The 21311-nt window shown below is 46.4% G+C and overlaps 2 protein-coding genes across 4 annotated transcripts in view; one reads left to right on the top strand and one right to left on the bottom strand.

Annotated features, from left to right (window-relative positions):
• slc5a10 (solute carrier family 5 member 10) overlaps positions 1 to 21311 on the top strand; it is a 34056-nt gene that overhangs the window by 6856 nt on the left and 5889 nt on the right. For both annotated transcript variants that reach the window (XM_061829554.1, XM_061829555.1), the window contains exons 8-12: positions 77 to 282; positions 3563 to 3698; positions 15843 to 15950; positions 16036 to 16186; positions 17785 to 17953. In XM_061829554.1, the coding sequence (XP_061685538.1) occupies positions 77 to 282; positions 3563 to 3698; positions 15843 to 15950; positions 16036 to 16186; positions 17785 to 17953 (770 nt within the window). The remainder of the gene's footprint in view (positions 1 to 76; positions 283 to 3562; positions 3699 to 15842; positions 15951 to 16035; positions 16187 to 17784; positions 17954 to 21311) is intronic.
• Positions 168 to 14122, bottom strand: fam83gb (family with sequence similarity 83 member Gb). Of its 2 annotated transcripts, XM_061829552.1 has the most exons (6): positions 12676 to 14122; positions 9127 to 9294; positions 7015 to 7139; positions 4030 to 5341; positions 1904 to 2296; positions 168 to 288 (listed from the first exon to the last, which is right to left on the bottom strand). In XM_061829552.1, exons 1-5 carry the CDS (start codon positions 13177 to 13179, stop codon positions 1922 to 1924), a joined length of 2484 nt encoding a protein of 827 aa, XP_061685536.1. In that variant the 5' UTR covers positions 13180 to 14122; the 3' UTR covers positions 168 to 288; positions 1904 to 1921. The 2 variants fall into 2 exon arrangements, with proteins under 2 accessions (XP_061685536.1, XP_061685535.1); XM_061829551.1 differs by lacking the exon at positions 168 to 288 and having other exon boundaries at positions 1383 to 2296.

Here is a 21311-nt window from a genome sequence, read left to right as displayed (position 1 = left end):
TATGCGCACTCATTTTTCCCAGTAATGCAAAAATACTCGCACGCGATTACAACCAAAAAGTGGTTTTCGTTCACAGCTTTCAACAAGATTGGCGGCTTCGGTAACCTGGAGAAAGTGTACAGCACGGCAGTGCCCAGCAAGATAATACCCAACAGCACCTGCCACCTGCCTCGGCAGGACGCCATGCATCTATTCCGAGACGCCGTCAGCGGAGACTTGCCCTGGCCCGGCATGACGCTGGGGCTCACCATCCTGGCCACCTGGTACTGGTGCACCGATCAGGTACACCTGTACACAGCCAACCATGGTGTCATTTCATGAACTCATTGAATTTTGTTTTTGAAACAAGATCTTAGCTCAAGATTATTATTATTTTTTTTAACCTTTTCAACCTCGAAATCAGGGGTCTCAAACTCGCGGCCCACAGGCCAACGAACACACCCCTTCTGACGCGGAAGCTCTTTTCGAAGAAGAGAACATGTCACAACCAAGTTAAGTGATCGGGGCAATATTACCCAATTGTTTCGAGCCATATTTAGATGATATGCGGATCACTTCTAACTGACAACAGACACCCAGACAGTATGTATGAGCCAGCCCGGCCAAAGCCGTGCTCGTCCCCGAGGCACGGCTTCGGCAGCTGCTCGTCAAGCCACCTACTATGGGACACGGAAGCTCTTTTCAAAGAAGAGAACATCTTACAATCGAGTGAAGTGACCGGGGCAATATAACCCTATCCTTTCGAGCCATATTTAGATGGTATGCGGATCACGGCCAAACCACCTTCCCGTCTGATCCCCCTCCGCGCGGTGTAGAAGAGCACCGCTGATTTACGGACGCGGATCTTTTGCTATGTTCTGAAAGGATTATGTCCTCCCCCAAACTATTGTTTTTTTCTTTAGTAGCTCGATACACGCCTACCTGTCATTTGGACCCCACGAAGCGCTCGTCATTTGCACCCATGCAATCAACTTTTCACGACAAACCGGGTCTCTTGGAAACTTATTAAGGATAAAACCATCCGAGTGTTCGAGCAATATCCAGCAGTGCAACGAGCCGGCATTTTGGCTAATACGAAGGAGCAACAAGCTACCTTCCAGCAGGTAAAACTAGTATAAACAGACGAGACCGCTTGAATGCGCTACTGCCCTGTACGTCACTTCCTGCTTCTTCTCGAAAACAAATCCCTCGAGAGGATTTTACAAAAAGCCATATATGTCAAAATCATGTTCTGTGGTGAAAAAACGCATGGGTGCATACCGGCTGCCGTCATGCATTTCATGACAGTGGCCCTTTAAGCATCTTTTTCACCTTTGGCGGAGGTCTGTGCTAACTTTGAAATGACATTCTAGCTCATGTCTACGAGACAAAAGACAAATATCTCACCACAAAATCGTTTTATTCGCAACTTTCACTTTTGGTCCCACGTCATGTAAATAAACAACACGCCAACAAGGCAAATGTTGCTAACATCAAGCCCCGCCCCCACACATCAGCGACCAATCGGAGTGATTACAGCACAGGGTCATTTACAACCCGGCTCGTTGACTCGGCTCACATTGCCGGTTCACAGCGCACGGTACGTGCGTGGGTTTTGTATGTTAAGAGATTTACAGTGCAAACGTCTAAAAGAGTCAATGTCGAGAGGATCAGGTAAAATGAAAAATCATTTGTAACGACGGCCTTATTAAGTATCAATCCAGTAAAACGAATGCGCACTTATATTTACAGTTCACCTCGAGGGTATTGTAAGTCATTTACATTCAATTCCTCGTTCAAGATATCTAAATCTACATTCATTTACACGTGGTCAGAGCTTGAACGTTCAGACAAGATTCCATTCTTATACCAAGCGTCAGCCATCGTAAAAGCATGTCGACATCGACGAGCATTCTTGGAGTACCTGGAACGGCCACCATTTCTATCTGGAGGCCTTGTTGCTGTTTTGAGACACTTTCTTCTGCGAGGCTCCACCTCGTCCCTTCAAAAGTCTAAAATTGTTCAGGTTGGACGGAGGTGCGATTCCATCAGCCATCTTGGCCGCCCGCGATGGCGAGGAAGCGTTGGCCCCCTTGCTGTAGCTCGGGTTGTGGCGACGCGGCGAGCGGCTCGATCGAGTCTCGGTGCGCGTCAAGGCGGCGTCCGGATGTAGCAGTTGTCCGTGCCAGTAGCGGTGTCCTCCGATCACGGGGCCGATGGCTCGGTGGGGTCGGTGGAAGCTCCCAGGTTTGGAAATGACAACTTTTGTGCTTCTCGGCCTCCCGTCGCGGCCGGGCGATTTCGATGATGGGAACATCTGCGCGAGAACGGGAAAGCTGTTAGTTATGGCAATTTTCCAGTGCATACTGTATTTCTCACATGGGATACCTCCTGGACTATTAAACGGTCCTATAACATTTTCACATTACTTCTTCAGAGTTTGGTCCCCATCGCGGGCAATAAGTCGAACTCGTTTCCGGTGAGAGTTGGACTCCACCAAGGCTACCCTTTGTCACCGATTTTGTTCATAACTTTTATGGACAGAATTTCTAGGCACAGTCGAGGCGTATAGGGTGTCCAGTTTGGTGGCCTCAGCATCGTATCTCTGCTCTGTGCAGATGATGTGGTTCTGTTGGCCTCATCAAGCCGTGATCTCCAGCTCTCACTGGAGTGATTCGCAGCTGAGTGTGAAGTGGCTGGGATGAGAATCAGCACCTCCAAATCCGAGACTATGATCCTTAATCGGAAAAGGGTGTTTTGCCCTCTCCAGGTCTAGGATGAGATCCTTCCCCCAAGTCGAGGAGTTCAAGTATCTTGGGATCTTGTTCACGAGTGAGGGAAGAATGGAGTGGCAGATCGACAGACAGATCAGTGCAGCGTCTGCAGTGATGCGGAATTTGTATCGGTCCGTTGTGGTGAAGAGGGAGCTAAGTCAAAAGGCCAAGCTCTCAATTTACCAGTCGATCTCCGTTCCTCCCCTCACCCATGGGCACGAGCTGCGGGTCGTGACCGAAAGAACAAGATTCCGGATACAAGCGGGCGAAATGAGTTTCCGGAGGGTGTCCAGGCTCTCCCTTAGATACGGGTGAGAACCTCGGTCATCCGAGAGGGGCTCAGTGTTGTCCCGCTGCTACTCCGCATTGAGAGGAGCCTCATGAGGTGGCTGGGGCATCTGATATGGATGCCTCCCAGATGCCTACCTGGTGAGGTGTTCCGGGCAATTCCCACCGGAAAGAGACCCCGAGGACGACCCAGGACACCCTGGAGAGACTATGTCTCTCGGCTGGCTTGGGAAGGACTCGGGATCCCTCCGGAAGAGCTGGAAGAAGTGGTTGGGGAAAGGGACGTCTGGGTATCCCTGCTGGAGCTACTTCCCCCACGACCCGACCCGGAAAAGCGGTAGATAATGGATGGAGGGATGGAAATTACTTCTTAGGATGATATAAGTTTCTCTTCCACATTCCAAAAACAAGCATGTTAGGCTCATTGAAGATTGAAATGCGCCCATAGGTGTGGACGTGAATTTGTTCGCTTGTTTGTTTACATGTGCCTTGCGATTGACTTATTTATTGCTGTTTATCAGGTGATTGTCCAACGATCCCTCTCCGCAAAAAACATGAGCCACGTGAAGGGAGCGTCCATCCTGGCTGCCTATCTGAAGATGCTGCCCTTCATCTTCATCATCCTCCCGGGCATGATCAGCCGCGCTCTCTACCCAGGTTAGGACTCGGGATAAATTAAACCCTTTGCGAGTGTTGTTTTGAGCAAGCAACCAGACTATTCGGGAAGAGAATTTATAATGGAAATTTGCTTGCTTGTATACAAATAATGCCCACCCACTGTGTGAAAGTAAACAACCAAGGATTATAAGAGATTATAGTCACTTGCTAGCATGAGACAGGGCCTGCCTCTAAAAATATCAGAACTTCAGTTAAACAGGAAATAGGGTGAGTAAAGTGAGACATAATTTTGTTATTTTGACAAAAGCATTCCACTGATGTTATTGAGAGTGGTTTCGAAATGTGGAGAAAAAAAGCGTAATTGTCTCACATGTCGTAAGCGCCTGTGCGGCGAGCTGTGGCCCTGCTTGCGCAGCTGCTGCGACTGGCGGATGAGGGCGGCGGTGTCTTCGGTCTTGCTGGGCTCCCGCAGGTCCAGCATGCTCTGAGAGAGGCGGGCCATCATGTTGACGCCGTCCATTAACCGGCGGCCACGGCCGGACCCCGTGCTGACCCTGTCGACCAACGGGTCGCCGGCCTGCTGCTGGGAGCAGTCGTAGTACTCTTCATCGGACGCCGTGGACGCGCTGGACGGGTCGTCCACGGCTGCTCGGTCGCAGATGACCTTGGTGCTGTCCTGGCTGTCGTTGTCGTTGCTGCCGGAGTCGGCGCCCTCCTCCTGGGTGTTGTTGTTGTTGTTGGAGGAGCGCGCCGTGTTGTCCATTTTAACCAGGGTGACCTGCGCTTCGGCGGACTGATCCAAGGGGGCTGGCTCTATCACCAATTGGAGCGTTCGTCGTTTAGGGATTGGAGGGGCTACCTCTTGTGTCTCTGGTGTGTCTCCGGAGTTGTCCCCCGGCTGAGGCTCCGCAGGGGCAGCGTCTGTTTGTTGTGTCTCCTGTGTGAGAAGAGCGTCGGAATTTTTGTCCGGGGGCCCTCCGGAATCTGTTGCATCAGCGCTGTCTTTATTTGGAGTTGCGTCTTCCTGCTGCTCTTTGTTGGGTGCTCTTATAGGAGTCAAAGTATCACCAGATTCAGGTTTTGTTTCACCTTCCGCACCCTGACCGGACTCCTCAGTTGGACTCGGCAGAGTCAGTGGAGAGCTGAAACGTATGGCCTGACTGAGCTCAAAGCGCTCGGACCTCTGCAAGTGAACCTGATTGCCTCGTTTCTCGTCCCTGATGTTGATGAAACCAATCACGTCGCTTGGCGGGTCCGGTTCCGGCCAGGTGGGGAGGTATGGAATCAGGTAGGCTTTCTCCATATTGACCAAGGCCGGATGGATCGGCGGTTCCTCTGCAACGTCCTTAAGACGCGCCTTGCGAATTTTCAAGCCGGCTGGGACCTGCGAGTTCTTGTTGCTGGAGTTCTGGTCTGAAGAAGTGGGACTTGTGTGCGTTCCCGTGGAAACCAGGGCATACTTGGGGTTGATGAGCTTCTTTGCAACGGTGGCTGGCACGACAATAGGGGCAGCCTGAGGGAGTGGATCGGGGACGGGTTCATCGACCATGGGAACCTTGCTGAGAGACACGCTCCGTGACAAGAGGAACAGTTCCCGAAACTGGAAGTCGAAGGTCTCCATCGCCTGTCCTGTGATCACTGTGATGAGGTTCCGGTCCAAGCGGGACGAGGACCATGTGAAGCTGAAATGACCAGAAAACAGACATTATTAAACGACAGTGTACCTTTACTTATTTAACGTTGAATTATTTGTCAATGAAATTACAATTTATGATAGTTTACAGGGGGACCTTAGTCTACCATGGTCCTGAAATGACCATGATTGGTTTTTTTTTTTAAATGTGAAAAATGTCGCGGAATGTATTACAAGAATATGTCATCCCGTGGCAGAAAAAGGCAGTCTCAATTATCGCTACATTATTTAATATTTATGGCCTATAAGTAGGGCGCCACAACATCCCGTACATCGACAAATATACATATTGTTTTCAAAAAAATGGCATGTGCAATAGGTCCATGTCATTGTCTAAGCTGCTTATCTAAGCCGGAGACTATCCCAGCTAGCTTCGGGCAAAAGGCGACCTACACCCTGAACTGGTAGCCAGTCAGTCGCAGGGCAGATACCGACACCATCACTGAGCGGGAATCGATCCCACAGTGTTCGCACCAAAGGCAGGCGTGTGTACCACTACACCATCAGTGACTCCTATTGTCCAATGGGTGTATTGCCAAAATATCCAATAAATGAATGCATATGTGGTATTGTATGAATTCTTGCATGCCGCAAGTTTCTTTTGGCTTGTCCTGTTAGGGGTCGCCACAGCGTGACATCTCAGATGAATGCTCATATTTGCTTGGCACAGTTTTTTTTTTTTTAACACCTCTTGGGGAGTAGAAACGCCAGTGAGATATGAACTCACGACCTACGACCCCCAAACCAACGCTCTAACCACTGCGCTATGGGGCCTCCCTGCACGCAACACATGTATGCCGTTTATCCGAGTTTGACTGGACCGTCATTACCTCCTCCCCCAACCCCCGGAATACTGATATCACAGTGGAGGCACGGTGGCTCAGCTTCTACAGCGTTGGCCTCACAGTAGTGAGGACCCGGGTTCGATCCCGGCCCAGCCTGTGTGGAGTTTGCATGTTCTCCCCATGCCTGGGTGGGTTTTCTCCAGGCACTCCGGTTTCCTCCCACATCCCAAAAACATGCAACATTATTTGCACACTCTAAATTGCCCCGAGGTGTGATTGTGAGTGCGGCTGTTTGTCGCTATGTGCTCTGCGATAGGCTCCAACACTCTCTGCGACGCTCGTGAGGATAAGCAGCAAAGATCATGGATGGATGGATGACACCATAGGAATGTTGTAAACTGGAGACCCACTGAGGTTCACGTCTACGACAATAATTGCAGTGTCCGATTGCAGCAGAGCTGGATCACGCTAGACAAATCTTGTTTGGTTAAGGCTTATAGCGCAACTTAATGACAAACATATTAAGAAAGTTGTTAAAATACCACAGGAAGTGATTATAAGAAGAACATTTCACAGCATCCACACCAGGAAGAAGCCTTTCTACTTGTACAAGATGCTGGCGTATGTTTGTGGGCGGTCAGGTTTGTGCTAGCTGCTAGAATCTTGCATCTAGTTCAGCTCAAAGCTGTGTTGTGGTGTTCTTCCGAACCAAATTCATCCATGCATGCCTTGGAGTACCTTGTTTTGTGCACTGGGTTTTCCCCAGAGTCTTCCCCATACTGTAACTACATTATTGGAATCATACACAGATGAATAATTACATTTCAAGGTGGTGAGGGGTGTCGCAAGACTTTCGTCCATTTAGTGTTACGCTCACCTGTAGGAACCAGAGATGGCTCTGTCTCCATCTACCAGGAGAAACCTCTGGCTCAGGGACCCGTGAACTTTCTGGGCTGAGCGTGTGAAGAATTCAACGCCTCCGCAGCAGCGCACGCGAAGATTCTAAAAACACAAACAACGTTGCTGTGAGTGGTGAGCTACGGAGGAAACAGAGTTTTTTTTGTTGTCGTCAAAGCTTGGGGGACTCCCCATTGATGCCTGGGTTGTGTTTACAGATGCTACAGGTTATCTGTGTGCATATGTGACACACCCTGCTGTGTTTGTCTTCTGCCCCGTGATAAAAGGGCGTGGCTGCGAGGAAGCCGCGTTACCTCGCGGGTAAAAGTTGTGGGCGAAATCTCACGTGGGGCACGGCGGCATAACGACGTCGTAAAAGCGGCAGCAAGAGTAGCAGATAAGACAGAGAGGTTCAAAGAGAGACGTGAGAATGGTTTAATACAATTAGAAGGTAAATAGTTTCAGTTTGTGTTCAGGCAATAATGTCTACAGTCTGACAAACAGTGAAGAAAAGAAGTATTTGAACACCCTGCTATATTGCAAGTTCTCCCACTTAGAAATCATGGAGGGGTCTGAAATTTTCATTTTTAGGTGCGTGTCCACTGTGAGAGGGATAATCTAAAAAGAAAAATCTAGAAATCACCATGTATGATTTTTTTAACGATTTATTTGTGTGATACAGCTGCAAATAAGTATTTGAACACCTGTCCATCAGCTAGAATTCTGATCCTTATAGACTTGTTAGTCCGCCATTAAAAGTCCACCTCCACTCCATGTATTATCCTTAATCAGATGCATAAAGACACCTGTCCACCCCATACAATCAGTAAGACTCAAACTTCTAACATGGCCAAGACCAAAGAGCTGTTCAAAGACACCAGAGACAAAATTGTACCACTCCACACAGCTGGAACGGGCTACGGAGAAATTGCCGAGCAGCTTGGTGAAAAAAGGTCCACTGCTGGAGCAATCATTAGAAAATGGAAGAAGCAAAACATGACGGTCACTCTCAATCGGAGTGGAGCCCAATGCAAGATATCACCGCGTGGGGTCTCAATGATCCTGAGAAAGGTGACCAATCAGCCCAGGACTACACCACAGGACTTGGTCAATGACCTGAAAAGAGCTGGGACCACCGTTTCCAAGGTGACTTGGTTGGTAATACACTAAGACGTCATGGTTTGAAATCACGCATGGCACGGAAGGTTCCCCCTGCTTAAACCAGCACATGTCAAAGCCCGTCTTAAGTTTGCCAATGACCATTTGGATGATACAGAAGAGTCATGGGAGAATGTTTTGTGGTCAGATGAGACCAAATTTGAACTTTTTGGTCATAATTTTCATTTTAGATTATCTCTCTCACAGTGGACATGCACCTACGATGGAAGTTTTAGACCCCTCCATGATTTCCTAGTGGGAGAGCTTGCAATATAGCAGGGTGTTCAAATACTTATTTTCTTCACCGTTTTTACGGAAACTCCATATAAGTGTTTTCTGTTACTGCCCCGACCAGTTACACTTGGCGAGGGAATGAAGAAATTTAGCCTAGAGCGACTGACAGACGAGCCGCTGCTTGTCAACCTTGTCACGGGCTTCAAGTGAAGACACGCACCTGTTTGGTCTGCTGTGTATCCTTCAAACGTCAAATGAAACCGTACATGGTGGACAATATGGCCTCACTATCCCCCCCCCACCCCGAAAAAATCAATTGTGCTCTTTGTTTCTAGCTGTTCTCCTGCGATTTTCTTTATTTCCCTCGGTAAGAAGTTGTTTTCCCCGAAGGATTACCTTGATGTTAATTCCCTGAAGCTGCTAATTTGGCAACACTGACTGTGTTTTTCTGAGCGAGCTCCAACCTGTTCACAGCCATGTTGATAGTGCGAGGAGCGCATTTTGGAAGCTACTTGATAAAAAAATTAATTTAAAAAAAACGTCCTGACAAATAAATCACCCAGTCCAACTCCGATGACTGCATATTGGAAAAATTTAACTTATCAAGAACAGCCATCTGTTCAACCAGCTCATCTCTCGATTTTATCAAAACATTACACAGCGTGTGTGTGTGTGTGTGACTTTTGGTGTGTCCGTGCACCTTTAGGTGTCCACGATGCATATCAGCTCGGCCACACATGGAAAGAAAAGAGGGCACTGCCGCCATGTCAATGATGATGTAGACGGGGACTTTCCGTCTGTAGGCCGCGTCCAGCAGGTCTCGAAATATGTCCACGTCGGTGAAGGCGTCCATCACCACGGCTATCACCTGCGCGTGCACACATATTGAATAGAACGGAAATGATATCAGTGTTTACTATACAACACGGTAAACACCTTTTAGCCCCTTTGCAACCATTTTTGGGAATGACGCTAAAATTTATTTTTATTGTTTGCGACTCAAAGTTATAAGTAAATCCTGCTATATTTTGCCGTTGACACAGACATTCTCATATTGTCTTAAAAAAAAAAACTTCAGCCCTGAAGCAATAGTGAAATCGATCTATTCTTATAATTCTCAAGCTTCTCTTCTATGTCGTGCTACGCAGACTATGAAAGCTTCATTCAATATTTTAGCACATTTCAAAGATGAAAATGGAAGAAATCGCGAATGAAGCAACAAATTAACGTTACTTTTGACTGCGCACTGACAAGTTAAATACTGTGTACAGAAAATGAAGGAATGAGGACCTAAAAAGTACCTAAACAATGTTTGCGAAAATATGAATAAATGTTTTTTTAATTTTAATTTCAACACAATATGTGAATACTAGCTGCCGCAATTTGTATAGATCCTGTGGCAAGCTACACACTTTGAAATCTGACGCATTAAATAACAGGTTTCAAACTCAAGGCCCGGGGGCCAGATACGACCTGCCACATGATTTTATGTGGCCCGCAGAGGCAAATCATGTGTGTCAACTTCCAGGATTTTTGTTAAAATCTGGACCAAAATATCAAATTGTCATATCATAAATGGTGACGTTGAGACATTTTTGTGTTACCAAACATCAACAATTGTTGAAAAACCCACTACCCTTGATTTCTGATTCCAAAACTAGTTGATATATTCCTTCCATCCATTTTTGTTTGCCGCTTATCCTCACAAGGGTCGCAGGGAGTGCTCGAGCCTATCCCAGCTGTCAACAGGCAGGAGGCGGGGGAAACCCTGAACTGGTTGCCAGCCAATCAAAGGGCACATGACGACAAACAACCGCACTCGTAATCACACCTAGGGGCAATTTAGAGCGTCCAATTAATGTCGCATGATTGTGGGATGCGGGAGGAAACCGGAGTGCCCGGGGGAAACCCATGCAGGCACGGGGAGAAACTCCAAACTCTACACAGGCGGGTTCGGGATTGAACCCAGGACCTCAGAACTGTGAGGCCAACGCTTTACCACCTGATAGTTGATATATTGATTGTGTAAATATGATGGGTCAAAGATTTTTATCGTTTCAGTCATAATGGCCCTCTGAGAGAAACCATTACGACGATGTGGCCAGCGATAAAAATGAGTTGGACACCCCTGCGTTAAATAATTTACAAAAAAAAAAGTGGTCATAACAGTAAAAAGACCCATCTAATGCATTTATAAATTATAATTACTTCAAAAATGTTTAGGAAAGGTTGAGATTGGTTGGCATATTTTTTTTCACCCGGTGGCAGCCTAAGACAAATTATGAAACGTACAGGGAAAAAAAAAAGTTTGGAATAAAGTGCATAGAGTGAACACCGCTTCTGGGAAGTTGAGTATCTATTTTTGATTTCGCTTCTGATGTTGCGCTAACGTCGCCATTCCAGCGGTCCAAAATTCCCGCTTAATTATAACCTAAAATCTAACTTCCTGCATCGTTCCGGGCCAAACGCTGACCTAGTAAGATGGCATTTCAAAGCCTCGATCATGTGATTCAATGATGTCATGTTCATAATGTGCTTTTTTGTTTTGTTTTAATAAGCACAGGCGTGTTCTAGTCGGTCTTGTTTCGTGAATACTTTGGCGTGTGCGTGCATGTGCGAAGAGTGACACGTGTGCGAGAACACCTCCGGAGGATCGATCCTAGACAGCGCCGCGGACGACAAGACACAATGACCCAGTTTTAGCGAGGCTCCGACTCGGCTGCGGCGCACAGAATGTCGAAAAGTGCTGAGGAGGTCCAAACCTCAGCTGCAAATGTTCTTTGCTCCTATCGGAGAGGTTTGACAAAACGGTAACTTAAACGATTCACGATCTGAAAAGCGATTGAAAATGACGATCGCTTTGAGAAAATACTCTCTGTAATTTATTTTTTCAACAAAGTAGTCCTTGTTTTGAACCCGAGTGCGAGAAACTTTATCAACTCAAATCAAAATTCTAAAATTAAAATTAAAAAGGGTCTCACACACACACACATACGAACAATCAGGCCAAATTTGAGTGGGTTTTTTTTTCCCCTGCCTTGTGATCAAAGTCTGCAAAGGTCAGATTCTCTTTTGTCTCTGAATGATCATCCTGTGATGTGGGATGTGTTAGAAGATTTTAAGAATTTTTTTTGGTAACTTCCCTATGACTGCACACAAAACAATCACAAATGTTGAAATGTTCAATATTGACGATCATCACAAATCACTTATGTGGTTTTTTTTTTGTTTTGTTTTTTTATTTGAACTTAAAGCAAGCTAGTTATGGCAGCTTCTTTCTTCTCCTACCATCGTCTGTGGTAAGATCGTGACGTACGTGGTGTGCTTTGTTAATCGTCCTCAATCCACCGAACATTGTAAGAGCAGTGCGCACACACCTAGCGATTGTTTTCCTCATCGGGTGTGGGATTGCTCGCATTTTAAAAATCTGTTGCAGTACTTGCGTACAGCTAGGACTCGACCACGACTGCAAATAACATTTTCATTGTCGTTTAAACTGACGATTATTTTCTCCGTTATGATTCGTTTCCTGGTGCGTAACCTGTAGAAAATGGGGAAAACTGTTGATCGTTGTTTTCCAAAGTGAGAGCAGGAGTTTGTAAATACATTACGAAGACATTTGATGAAATAATCAGTGTGCTTTCATGAAGTATTACAGTAATCAGAGAATATTTCCTGTTTAAAGTTTGAAATTGAAGGATTTGGACGATTTCAAGTTCAACAATTACTGTAAACGATTAATCAGTTTGGCGGAAAGGCGGATCAGGTGGTAAAAGCGTCGGCTTCACAGTTCTGAGGACCCGGGTTCGATCCCAGCCCACCTGTGTGGAGTTTGCATGTTTTCCCCGTGCCTGCGTGGGTTTCCTACGGGTACTCCCACTCCCACATCCCATAAAAAACATGCAACATTAATTGGACACTCTAAATTGTCCCTAGGCGTGATTGTGGCTGTTTGTGTCTATGTGCCCTGCGATTGGCTGGTGACCAGTTCAGGGTGTACCCTGCCTCCTGCCCGACCAGCACTCCCTGCGACCCTCATGAGGATAAGTGGCAAAGAAAATGGATGGACGGATTAATTAGTTAAAAAAAAAATTTGAAGATTTTTTTGTCAATGAATTGGGACACTCTTGTATGTTTTGAAATGTAATAAGTCAAAACTAAAATATAATCCCAAAAAGTAAAATTAAAAGTACAGAGGGGTGGAAAATGTTAAAAAGTATTTCCTTGGGGAGAAGATGTGTACCGGTACCTTTTGGGCCGAAGCAATACTCTTGCGCACGACCTCCTTGATGTGCGACTGACCGTAAGCGGGCGGCTGCGTGTACACGGTCACGCGCGTCACCCCACGGTACGAGATGGCTTCAGGCCAGCCGAGGTCCAGTTCCGCCACCGAGGCTTCGGAGCGGTCGGGCCAGTACTGAAGCGACACCTCGCCGTCCAAAGCGCCATCTTCCCCGGACCCGGGGGTCGTGGGGATCCCCGCGTGGCCCCCGGGGGTGTCCGGTTTCTGGTGGTGCTCGAACCCGGGCCGGTAAAGCTCGGCCGTGTGGGCGATCCGCTCGAGCTCAGGTTCCGACAGGAAGTCCCGAACCTTGTTCTCGCGGAGGTAGTCCGTGAACGCACCGCGGCCCGAAGTGATGAGCTTCTCGAGAGCCAGCCGCTGGTCCTCGCTGTAGAAAAACTCCGGCTTGCTCTCGCTCACACGCCAGTTGACGTGGTGGTCGTCTAGACATTGGATTTGGGACAGCGCCATGACCCCGACGAGCTCACTTGTAAAGAACTATTTGTTTAAACAACAATTGTTTTCCGCTCGGCCCTACGTCAAAACGTCACAAACTCCCCTGCTTTCATTCCGCGCGACACCGTGAAGCGGTAAGCGTGACCAGCGGAGCTTCTCATTTGAGAGGAATTACAAGTCCAAGAAGAAAAACCAACACGAATGTCGACTTTCTCTTAAACAAACTCAAGGTGTTGGTGGAAGAACAAAGCTCGCCTCCGTTTACAGCCACGCCTTCTACCTGCCCTTAAAAACTGGGGGGGCCGAGACGAGGCCGGCAGCACGATTCAACCCAACCCGGCCCGGCAGGTCGGTAGGGAGGGCGGGCGGACGGGCGGCTGTCTGGCGGATGAGTGTATCTGAGTCAAGTTAGAGCGGAAGACGCTGAAAAAAAGTCATTAATCCTCCTTCGGATACTTGTGTTGAAACTAAGCCAGTGAGTCAGTCTGACGAGGCACTTTGTTCGCTCCCGGGTCCGGCGGACGGTGACCGCTGCCGGGATAGGCTCAAAGATGGCAACCGTTGATGTCCATGAAGGACAGAAAAGAAGCAACAACAACAAAAAAGTCTCGGAATGTTAGGTGTAGACGTGGCACGTGTGAGTGACGTCTAAAAAAAGAAAACTCAATCGAGAAAAACTTAATCCACGATGCTCCAAAGTGGCAAAACTAATTCGACGTCCGTGGAGGTGCCCGGTGCGTGAGAACCTGGAATCCGGCAACGGAAGCTCGGATACCGGGGGACCGAAAGGCGGAGTGTCCGGTCGTCCGTGGATCCAAAACTCCACCCACTTTCCAGGAACGGGGGGGAGATAAACTTGTTTTCACCCCCTCAAAAATGAGCCTTGTACACAACGCAGCTGCTAATCCAAATCGAAAAGGATTATTTTTAAAACAAAAAGCCTCAAACTTTACAAGGGGAAAATATGAAGAATGTTCTCTACACGTTGTGGCTGTGAGGGTAAAGCTCAGTTTTATCAGACTGTTGGTTCTGTGATGTCACAAACTATTATGCTCACAGTAATTTTATCAGAGAAAAGCCATCTGAACTTTGATTGCTAACCCACAATAAAATACGTGTGGAGTTGATCAAATGCCATATTTAGATGTACTTGCTTTGAACATTTAATAATTTCCAAACCTTGCCTATCAATCCCTTATCGATAGTGCTAATACGAGGATACGCTGGAGCCCAGCAAGAAGCAGGGTACGCAAAATTCACATTCAAATTTATGGATAATTTAATTTCTTAAAGGGGAATTCCAGTGGTTTGCATTAACAATGTATCCATTACGTCACGTAATATGGACTCTATCTGGAAAATGTGATGTTAAATCCTCTCATTTAATGACAATCGGCAATTACGAATTTTCATGGGCGCTGCCATTTTCGCCAGTCACATGACCTACGTGGGCGTATGTGACGTGTCACGTGCCGTTCCAAACGCTCGATTACATGGGACACCATTATGCCCAGCTCTAAATTCTCGGATTTATCGTCATCTGGTGAAGAAATAGCAGTATCGGTTGATCGGGAGGATGGAGGAATATGTCCATAGAGATTTCAACCTGTGGCTGTAATTAATGTCGAATATTCGGATGGTTCTTCGGGCGGAATGACGCGGAGTCTGACGAGCGGGCTCTGGCGGCGGGCCGCGAGCCGAGCTCCGGTGGCGGCGGACGGCTTTAGCCGAGCTTCGATGGCGGCGGAGGCCTTTAGCCTAGCTTCGGCGTCCGGAGCTAACGAAGCGGGCGGCGGAGGCCGTTAGCCCCCGAGTCAGACTCAGCATCATTCCGCCCGAAGAACCATCCGAATATTCAACATTAATTACAGCCGCAGGTTAAAATCTGTATGGACGTATTCCGGCACGGTACACGTCACAAACGCCCACGTAGAAAATGGCAGCGCCCCTGAAAATTCGTAATTGTCGATAAAAATCCTCTCAAAACACTATTAAAAGAGAACGGTTTTAACAGCACATTGTCAAGATAGAGTACATATTACTTGACCTAATGGATACATTGTTAATGCAAACCACTTGGATTCCCCTTTAAATGAACCCAACGTGTGAGTTGAGATAGTGGGTGAAAACCCATACAAGCAATAGGAGAATAACCAAACTCCACACAATAAAGTCAGAGCTGAGATTGCTAAAATTCAAAAGTGTGATGCAGATTTGCTGCATAGGTACTAGACAATCCTAAATTTGAAAACGACACCATCGCAAATACTCGCATACTGCCAATGCCAACATTTTGTCATGCATGAACACGTTGCGTCGTTCAACGTAAACCAAAGCCGAGCTTTATTTGGCGTTGGTTCTTCCTGGAGCCGTGCCCCACGCAACCACAGAGTTTCATGGAAACGGACCAACTCGTGCGTAATGAAAACAGGAAATAAAAATAGCTTATGTTCTCGAATGTTGCAACTCGTCTTTGTGTTGCACTAAAGATTTGTAGCTTGAATATGATGGGAGTATCGATTTAATTCAACAACTTTTATCTATAAGTACCGTTTACTGGCAAATGTGAGTGCCCACACAAGAGTAGAAAAGAGAGTAAATGTACATGAATTGTGGATGAGAAGAATATTTAAGAATATTTCAATCTGTTCATGACCCCTGATCTCTTCATGTTTCAGACACAGTGGGGTGCGTCGACCCCGAGGAGTGTGTGCGAGTGTGCGGCGCCGAGGTGGGATGCTCCAACATTGCCTTCCCCAAACTCGTCATTGAGCTCATGCCTAGCGGTGAGAACGCCTCTCCGACAGCGGAAGAGCACCACCTGTGCATTTATTTTGAAAGTATTAACTTTTTGGTGTGTGTTCGGGTCAGGCTTGCGCGGGCTAATGATATCAGTGATGATGGCCGCTCTGATGTCTTCGCTGACCTCCATCTTCAACAGCAGCTCCACACTTTTCACCATGGACATCTGGAAGAAGCACCGGCCGAGAGCCTCGGAGAGAGAATTGCTACTTGTAGGCAGGTGTGAAAATTATTTGAATCTTCCAAAACAGCGAAGAAGATAAATAATGTGGCCTTTGATCATTTATTTATCCATCTATCCATTTTCTTCAGTACTTATTTGTAACAAACCTCTGGTGCAGGGGCGGACCCAAATGCAGGACTTCGAGGCAGAGGCATAATGTTCAATGTTGTTTATTCCGGAAACTGGGTCAAACACGGTGTAGCAGTCCGACAAGGCAGAGGCACAAAAACCCTAAGCTAGGCGGGATCCAAAAGGCATACAGCAAGGGTTCGATGACTCTGAAGCAAACTAACTAACTCAACAGGACAGGATCAAACAAAATGGCACCAGAATCGCTGTGACTAGGGTTACTCTAACTTACGCATAGAAGTGGAGAGTTCCACAGGCAGTGAATGCAACTCACTAACACAAAGCAACAAACTCAAGAAAACCTACACAAGCACAGGAGAACATACAAACGTCAGACTCTAACTCCAAACCTCAGAACTGTGAGACAGATGTGCTAATCATTAGGCCACATGTCATTGTCTTTCAATTACTGCCCTTAAAATTGAGTGGCCCAAGAACCACGCTCATCATATTATATACAGAATACAGTATGTACCGTAATTTCTGGCCTACAGAGCACACCCGATTATAAGCCTCACCCAGTACATTTGTAAAGGAAATACCATTTGGTACATAAATAAACCGCACCTGTGTAAAAGGTGCAAGTGCCCACATTGAAACACGAGATATTTACAAAGAAAGACGGTACACAGAAAGAGTTTTCAAAGTTCTAATAGCTTAGCTTAGCTTAACATAGCAACAACACGGTAGCACGAACAGGGTTGGTTAAAAAAAAAACATACCGGTAAAAAAAAAAAAAAAAAACAGACACGTCAGCTACACAGTACCAACACGGTACTAACAGAGCCGGTTAAAAAAAAATAAACATACCTAAATTACTGAGACGTGGCAGTAACACAGCAGCAACACGCTAGCACAGAACTAACGCTAGCGCAGCGCTAAAAGGGCCAGTTTAAAAAAAAAAAACATACCAGTAAAAGCCACTTCCCTGGCACATATATTCCACCGGTCTCACTCTTACCTTTTCCGCTCGAGTGCCCCCTTGCACACATTAGCCGCATCACCGCATAAGCCGCAGGGTCGAAAGCCTGGGAAAAAAGTTGCGGCTTAGAGGCCGGAAATTCCGGTATATAAGGAAAACAACCGAACCCCAGATGAGCAAGAACATGACAACGGAAGCAAGGAAAACTTTAATTGAGAGGGATCGAGCGGCAGGGGAAGGATGAGAGAACAATGGGCACAACAACAGCCTGATCAACGACAATTATAGTCCAAAAAAATGACACAATATGACGGGGAGATAAATGCGAAAGTTGCGTTAGCGTGTTTGTTCGTTTCTAGCCGTCGTTCTGAGCAGCAGTTGAGAACTGAGCAGGTTTGGTCCAGTAGAAAATGAGCATTAAACGGCACGTGTATTTGGAAGATGGGTTTTCTGTCGGGCCCAGTATGTCTGGAGTTTTTTTTTTTTTTGTCGTGTTGGGCATGTTAGCTGAGTTGAAATTCCCCACTTTTTGATTTTGACGAAGGATCGTGACGGTGATCTTGGTGGTGGTGAGCGTGGTGTGGATCCCCATCTTGCAGTCCGCCAACAGCGGCCAGCTCTACGTTTACATTCAGTCGGTGACCAGCTACCTGGCGCCGCCCGTCACGGCCGTCTTCACTCTGGCTGTCTTCTGGAAGAGAACCAACGAGCAGGTGACGCCTCTTAATGATGAGCGATTCCCCGAAAACGGTGCGACGCCGCATTACTGTCGTGTGCTGTGGGAGACCATTAGATAAATCATCAGAAATAACTTGGTCTCACTTAACTGGTCCAAAAAAAAAATTGACTAACTACAAATAATGATTCTTCATTCATGTATCTATGCCAGTCACATAAAGTGTCAAAGTAGAACAATGAAATGATGTTTTTACGAGATGACAAAGGGTACAATTACAACTGTATATGTATCCGCATTTTAACGATTCATTCGTGTACAGCAATAAAAAGCACAATAAACGCTGAATTACACAATCAAGGAATAAAAAAACGAGTGAACGGCCCTAGATTTGATGCTAAGTCCATTTATTGATTTCATTGTGACTGAAACAGATCAGGATTTTATGATTATCTTAATCTACGTTCTATACTTTTTGGAATATTTTTGTACGGTGGTGTGCTGTGACATATTTCCAACGTAGTTATTTGGCTTAGTTTGGAAACACTGCAAAAAATGAAGTACTAGTAAGAATCATCTAATGCAGGATAACAAACAGAGCCAATGAACAACCCCTCCAAATCTTTGAACAAATATGGATAATGTTGATAGCTTTATGGGATTTCGTGTTATCTGGGACGAATACATGAATCATAACACATACAGTGCAGAAAATAAGTATTTGAACACCCTGCTATATTGCAATTTCTCCCACTTAGAAATCATGGAGGGGTCTGAATATTTCATCGTAGGTGCGTGTCCACTGTGAGAGAGATCATCTAAAAAGAAAAATCCAGAAATCACAATGTATGATTTTTTTTTAACTGATTTGTGATACAGCTCCAAATAAGTGTTTGAACACCTGTCTATCAGCTCGAATTCTGACCGTCAAAGACCTGTTAGTCTCTGGTTTCTAGGGACAGCTCTTTGGTCTTGTTACAAGTTTGAGTCTTATCGATTGTATGGGGAGGCGGAACAGTAACTCATCTGGTTCTGAGGGCTCGGGTTCGATCCCGGAACCGCCTGTGTGGAGTTTGCATGTCCTCCCCGTGCCTGCGTGGGTTTTCTCCAGGCACTCTGGTTTCCTCCCACATCCCAAAAACATGCAACATGAATTGGATACTCTAAATTGCCTGTAGGTGTGATTGTGAGTGCAGCTGTTTTGTCTCTATGTGCCCTGCGATTGGCTGGCAACCATTTCAGGGTGTACCCCGCCTCCTGCCTGTTGACGGCTGGTATAGGCTCCTGCATTCCCCGTGACCCTACTGAGGATAAGCGGCCAAGAAAATGGATGGATGGATAACTGGACACTAAATTGCCCATAGGTGTGATTGTGATTGTGATTGCAATTGGTTGGTTGTCTGTCTCTATGTGCCCTGCGATTGGCTGGCAACCAGTTCAAGGTGCACCCCACCTCCTGCCTGTTGACAGCTGGGATAGGCTCCGGCACTCCCTGCGACCCTCGTGAGGATAAGCAGTGAAGAAAATGCATGGATGGATGATTGTATGAGGTGGGCAGGTGTCTTTATACAGCTAACGACCTGACACCGGTGCATCTGATTCAGGATAATACATGGAGTGGAGGTCGACTTTTAATGGCGGACTTACGGGTCTTTGAGGGTCAGAATTCTGGCTGAGATACAGGTGTTCTGATACTTCACACAAATAAATTGTTAAAAAAAAAATCTTACATTGTGATTTCTGGATTTTTCTTTTTAGATAATCTCTCTCAAAGCGGACACGCACCTACGATTGAAATTTCAGACCCCTTCCATGATTTCTAAGCGGGAGAACTTGCAATATAGCAGGGTGTTCAAATACTTATTTCCTTCACCGTATGCAGGTGGGCAACCAGAAAATGTCACTAGTACTACAGTGAATATTGTGGCCGGTAAATGCAAACCACTGTGAGCGGCCCAAAGACAAAACAAAAGGAAAACAACAAGCGGCTTGCTCAATCAGCAGTTGTTGACGTTAACCGCTGAGTAAACACAAATTGCATAACGCGCTCTTATATGGCGATCGTATCAAAGTCCGCCACAGTTACGTGGTTAATCCCTATCTAAACCGGACTTCTCTGCAGAGAGTTCTGGAGCGTTCCCTTCCTGCACTTTTATTAGCCTCATATGGGATACAGCCGAGCGCCAACATTCCTCAATCATCTATGTGCGTGCGCGTGTGTGCATGCATGTGCATCCCGTAAGCTCCAACTTATTGTCGTCATTCCTGGTGTCGGAATTGTCAAGGGCGAATTTCATGCGCTCCCCGGTGCGAACAAATGAAAGTTGAGTGTTCGCGTCTGATAAGAGAGTGAGAAAGCAAGTTAAGAGGAATTTTACTGCTCTGAGATGGGGGGGTGGGATGATTATAGGGTGGCGCAGGGAATATAAAAAATCTTTAGTACACATTGAGAAGTAGCGTATACTGTAAAATGCAAGTAAAGACCGGCCCAACTTGGGCTCAAGATTTAGTCAATGTTTTTGTAAGGCAGCTTGAGGGTGTGTCAGCTTCTTCTTTTTTTTTTTTTTTTTTGCTGACAGACTTATTTCCTTTTTTTTTTTCTCGTTGACTCCCATGTTAATCTCTTAAGTCTCGATCACAAAAGAGCCTGCACAGATTTGCGAGTATCTGCACACCTCGCCGAGTTAAAATAGTCGCGGAATGTGCCCGCTTTTTGTGCAAAACATGGACTGCAGCCCGATTTGCGTTATGTTCAATTTCAAGCCGGGCCCGTATCTCTGTTACACAAAACAGAAGAGGTTTTTTTTTTTTTTTTTTTGGGCTGACGCTCCTGGTGGGAAAAGGTCAGACATGAGCTAACAGGCGATGTCACATGATGGTGTGCTGTATAGCAGACTCAGTAAAGGGCAAACAAGACCTGCCATTTTTTTTTTTTTTTTGTATAGTACGTATGGGAATGTGACACTCTTTAAATCAAAACAACTTTATTTATGGAGCACTTAAAAAAAAACTATGTAACAAACAGGAACTACATTTTTTTTCGTCTTGCACACACCAGCCACAACGTTCAGTACACCCACACAGACACAATCCCTCCATCATCCAAGCCACTTATCCTCACAAGGGTCACAGGAGAGCCGGAGTCTATCCCAGCGAGCTTCGGGCGAAAGGCGGACTACACCACTGAACTAGTCGCCAGTCAGTCGCACGGCTGATGTCGACACCATCACCAAGCGGGAATCGATCCCACGCTGCCTGCGCCAAAATCGGGCGTGTGTATCACTACACCTAATAGTGTCAAACACATTTTTCCCCCGGGCCACATTGTTGTTCCGAATTTCCTCGGAGCGCCGTTATGACTGTGAAACAAACATATTTAGCCATCTCATCCTATT

This window comes from Syngnathoides biaculeatus, chromosome 9 (genome assembly GCF_019802595.1).
Source record: "Syngnathoides biaculeatus isolate LvHL_M chromosome 9, ASM1980259v1, whole genome shotgun sequence".
NCBI classification, from domain to species: domain Eukaryota; kingdom Metazoa; phylum Chordata; class Actinopteri; order Syngnathiformes; family Syngnathidae; genus Syngnathoides; species Syngnathoides biaculeatus.
The sequence above is the reverse complement of the archived record's forward strand: the minus strand, read 5'-3'. Positions and strand labels throughout refer to the sequence as shown.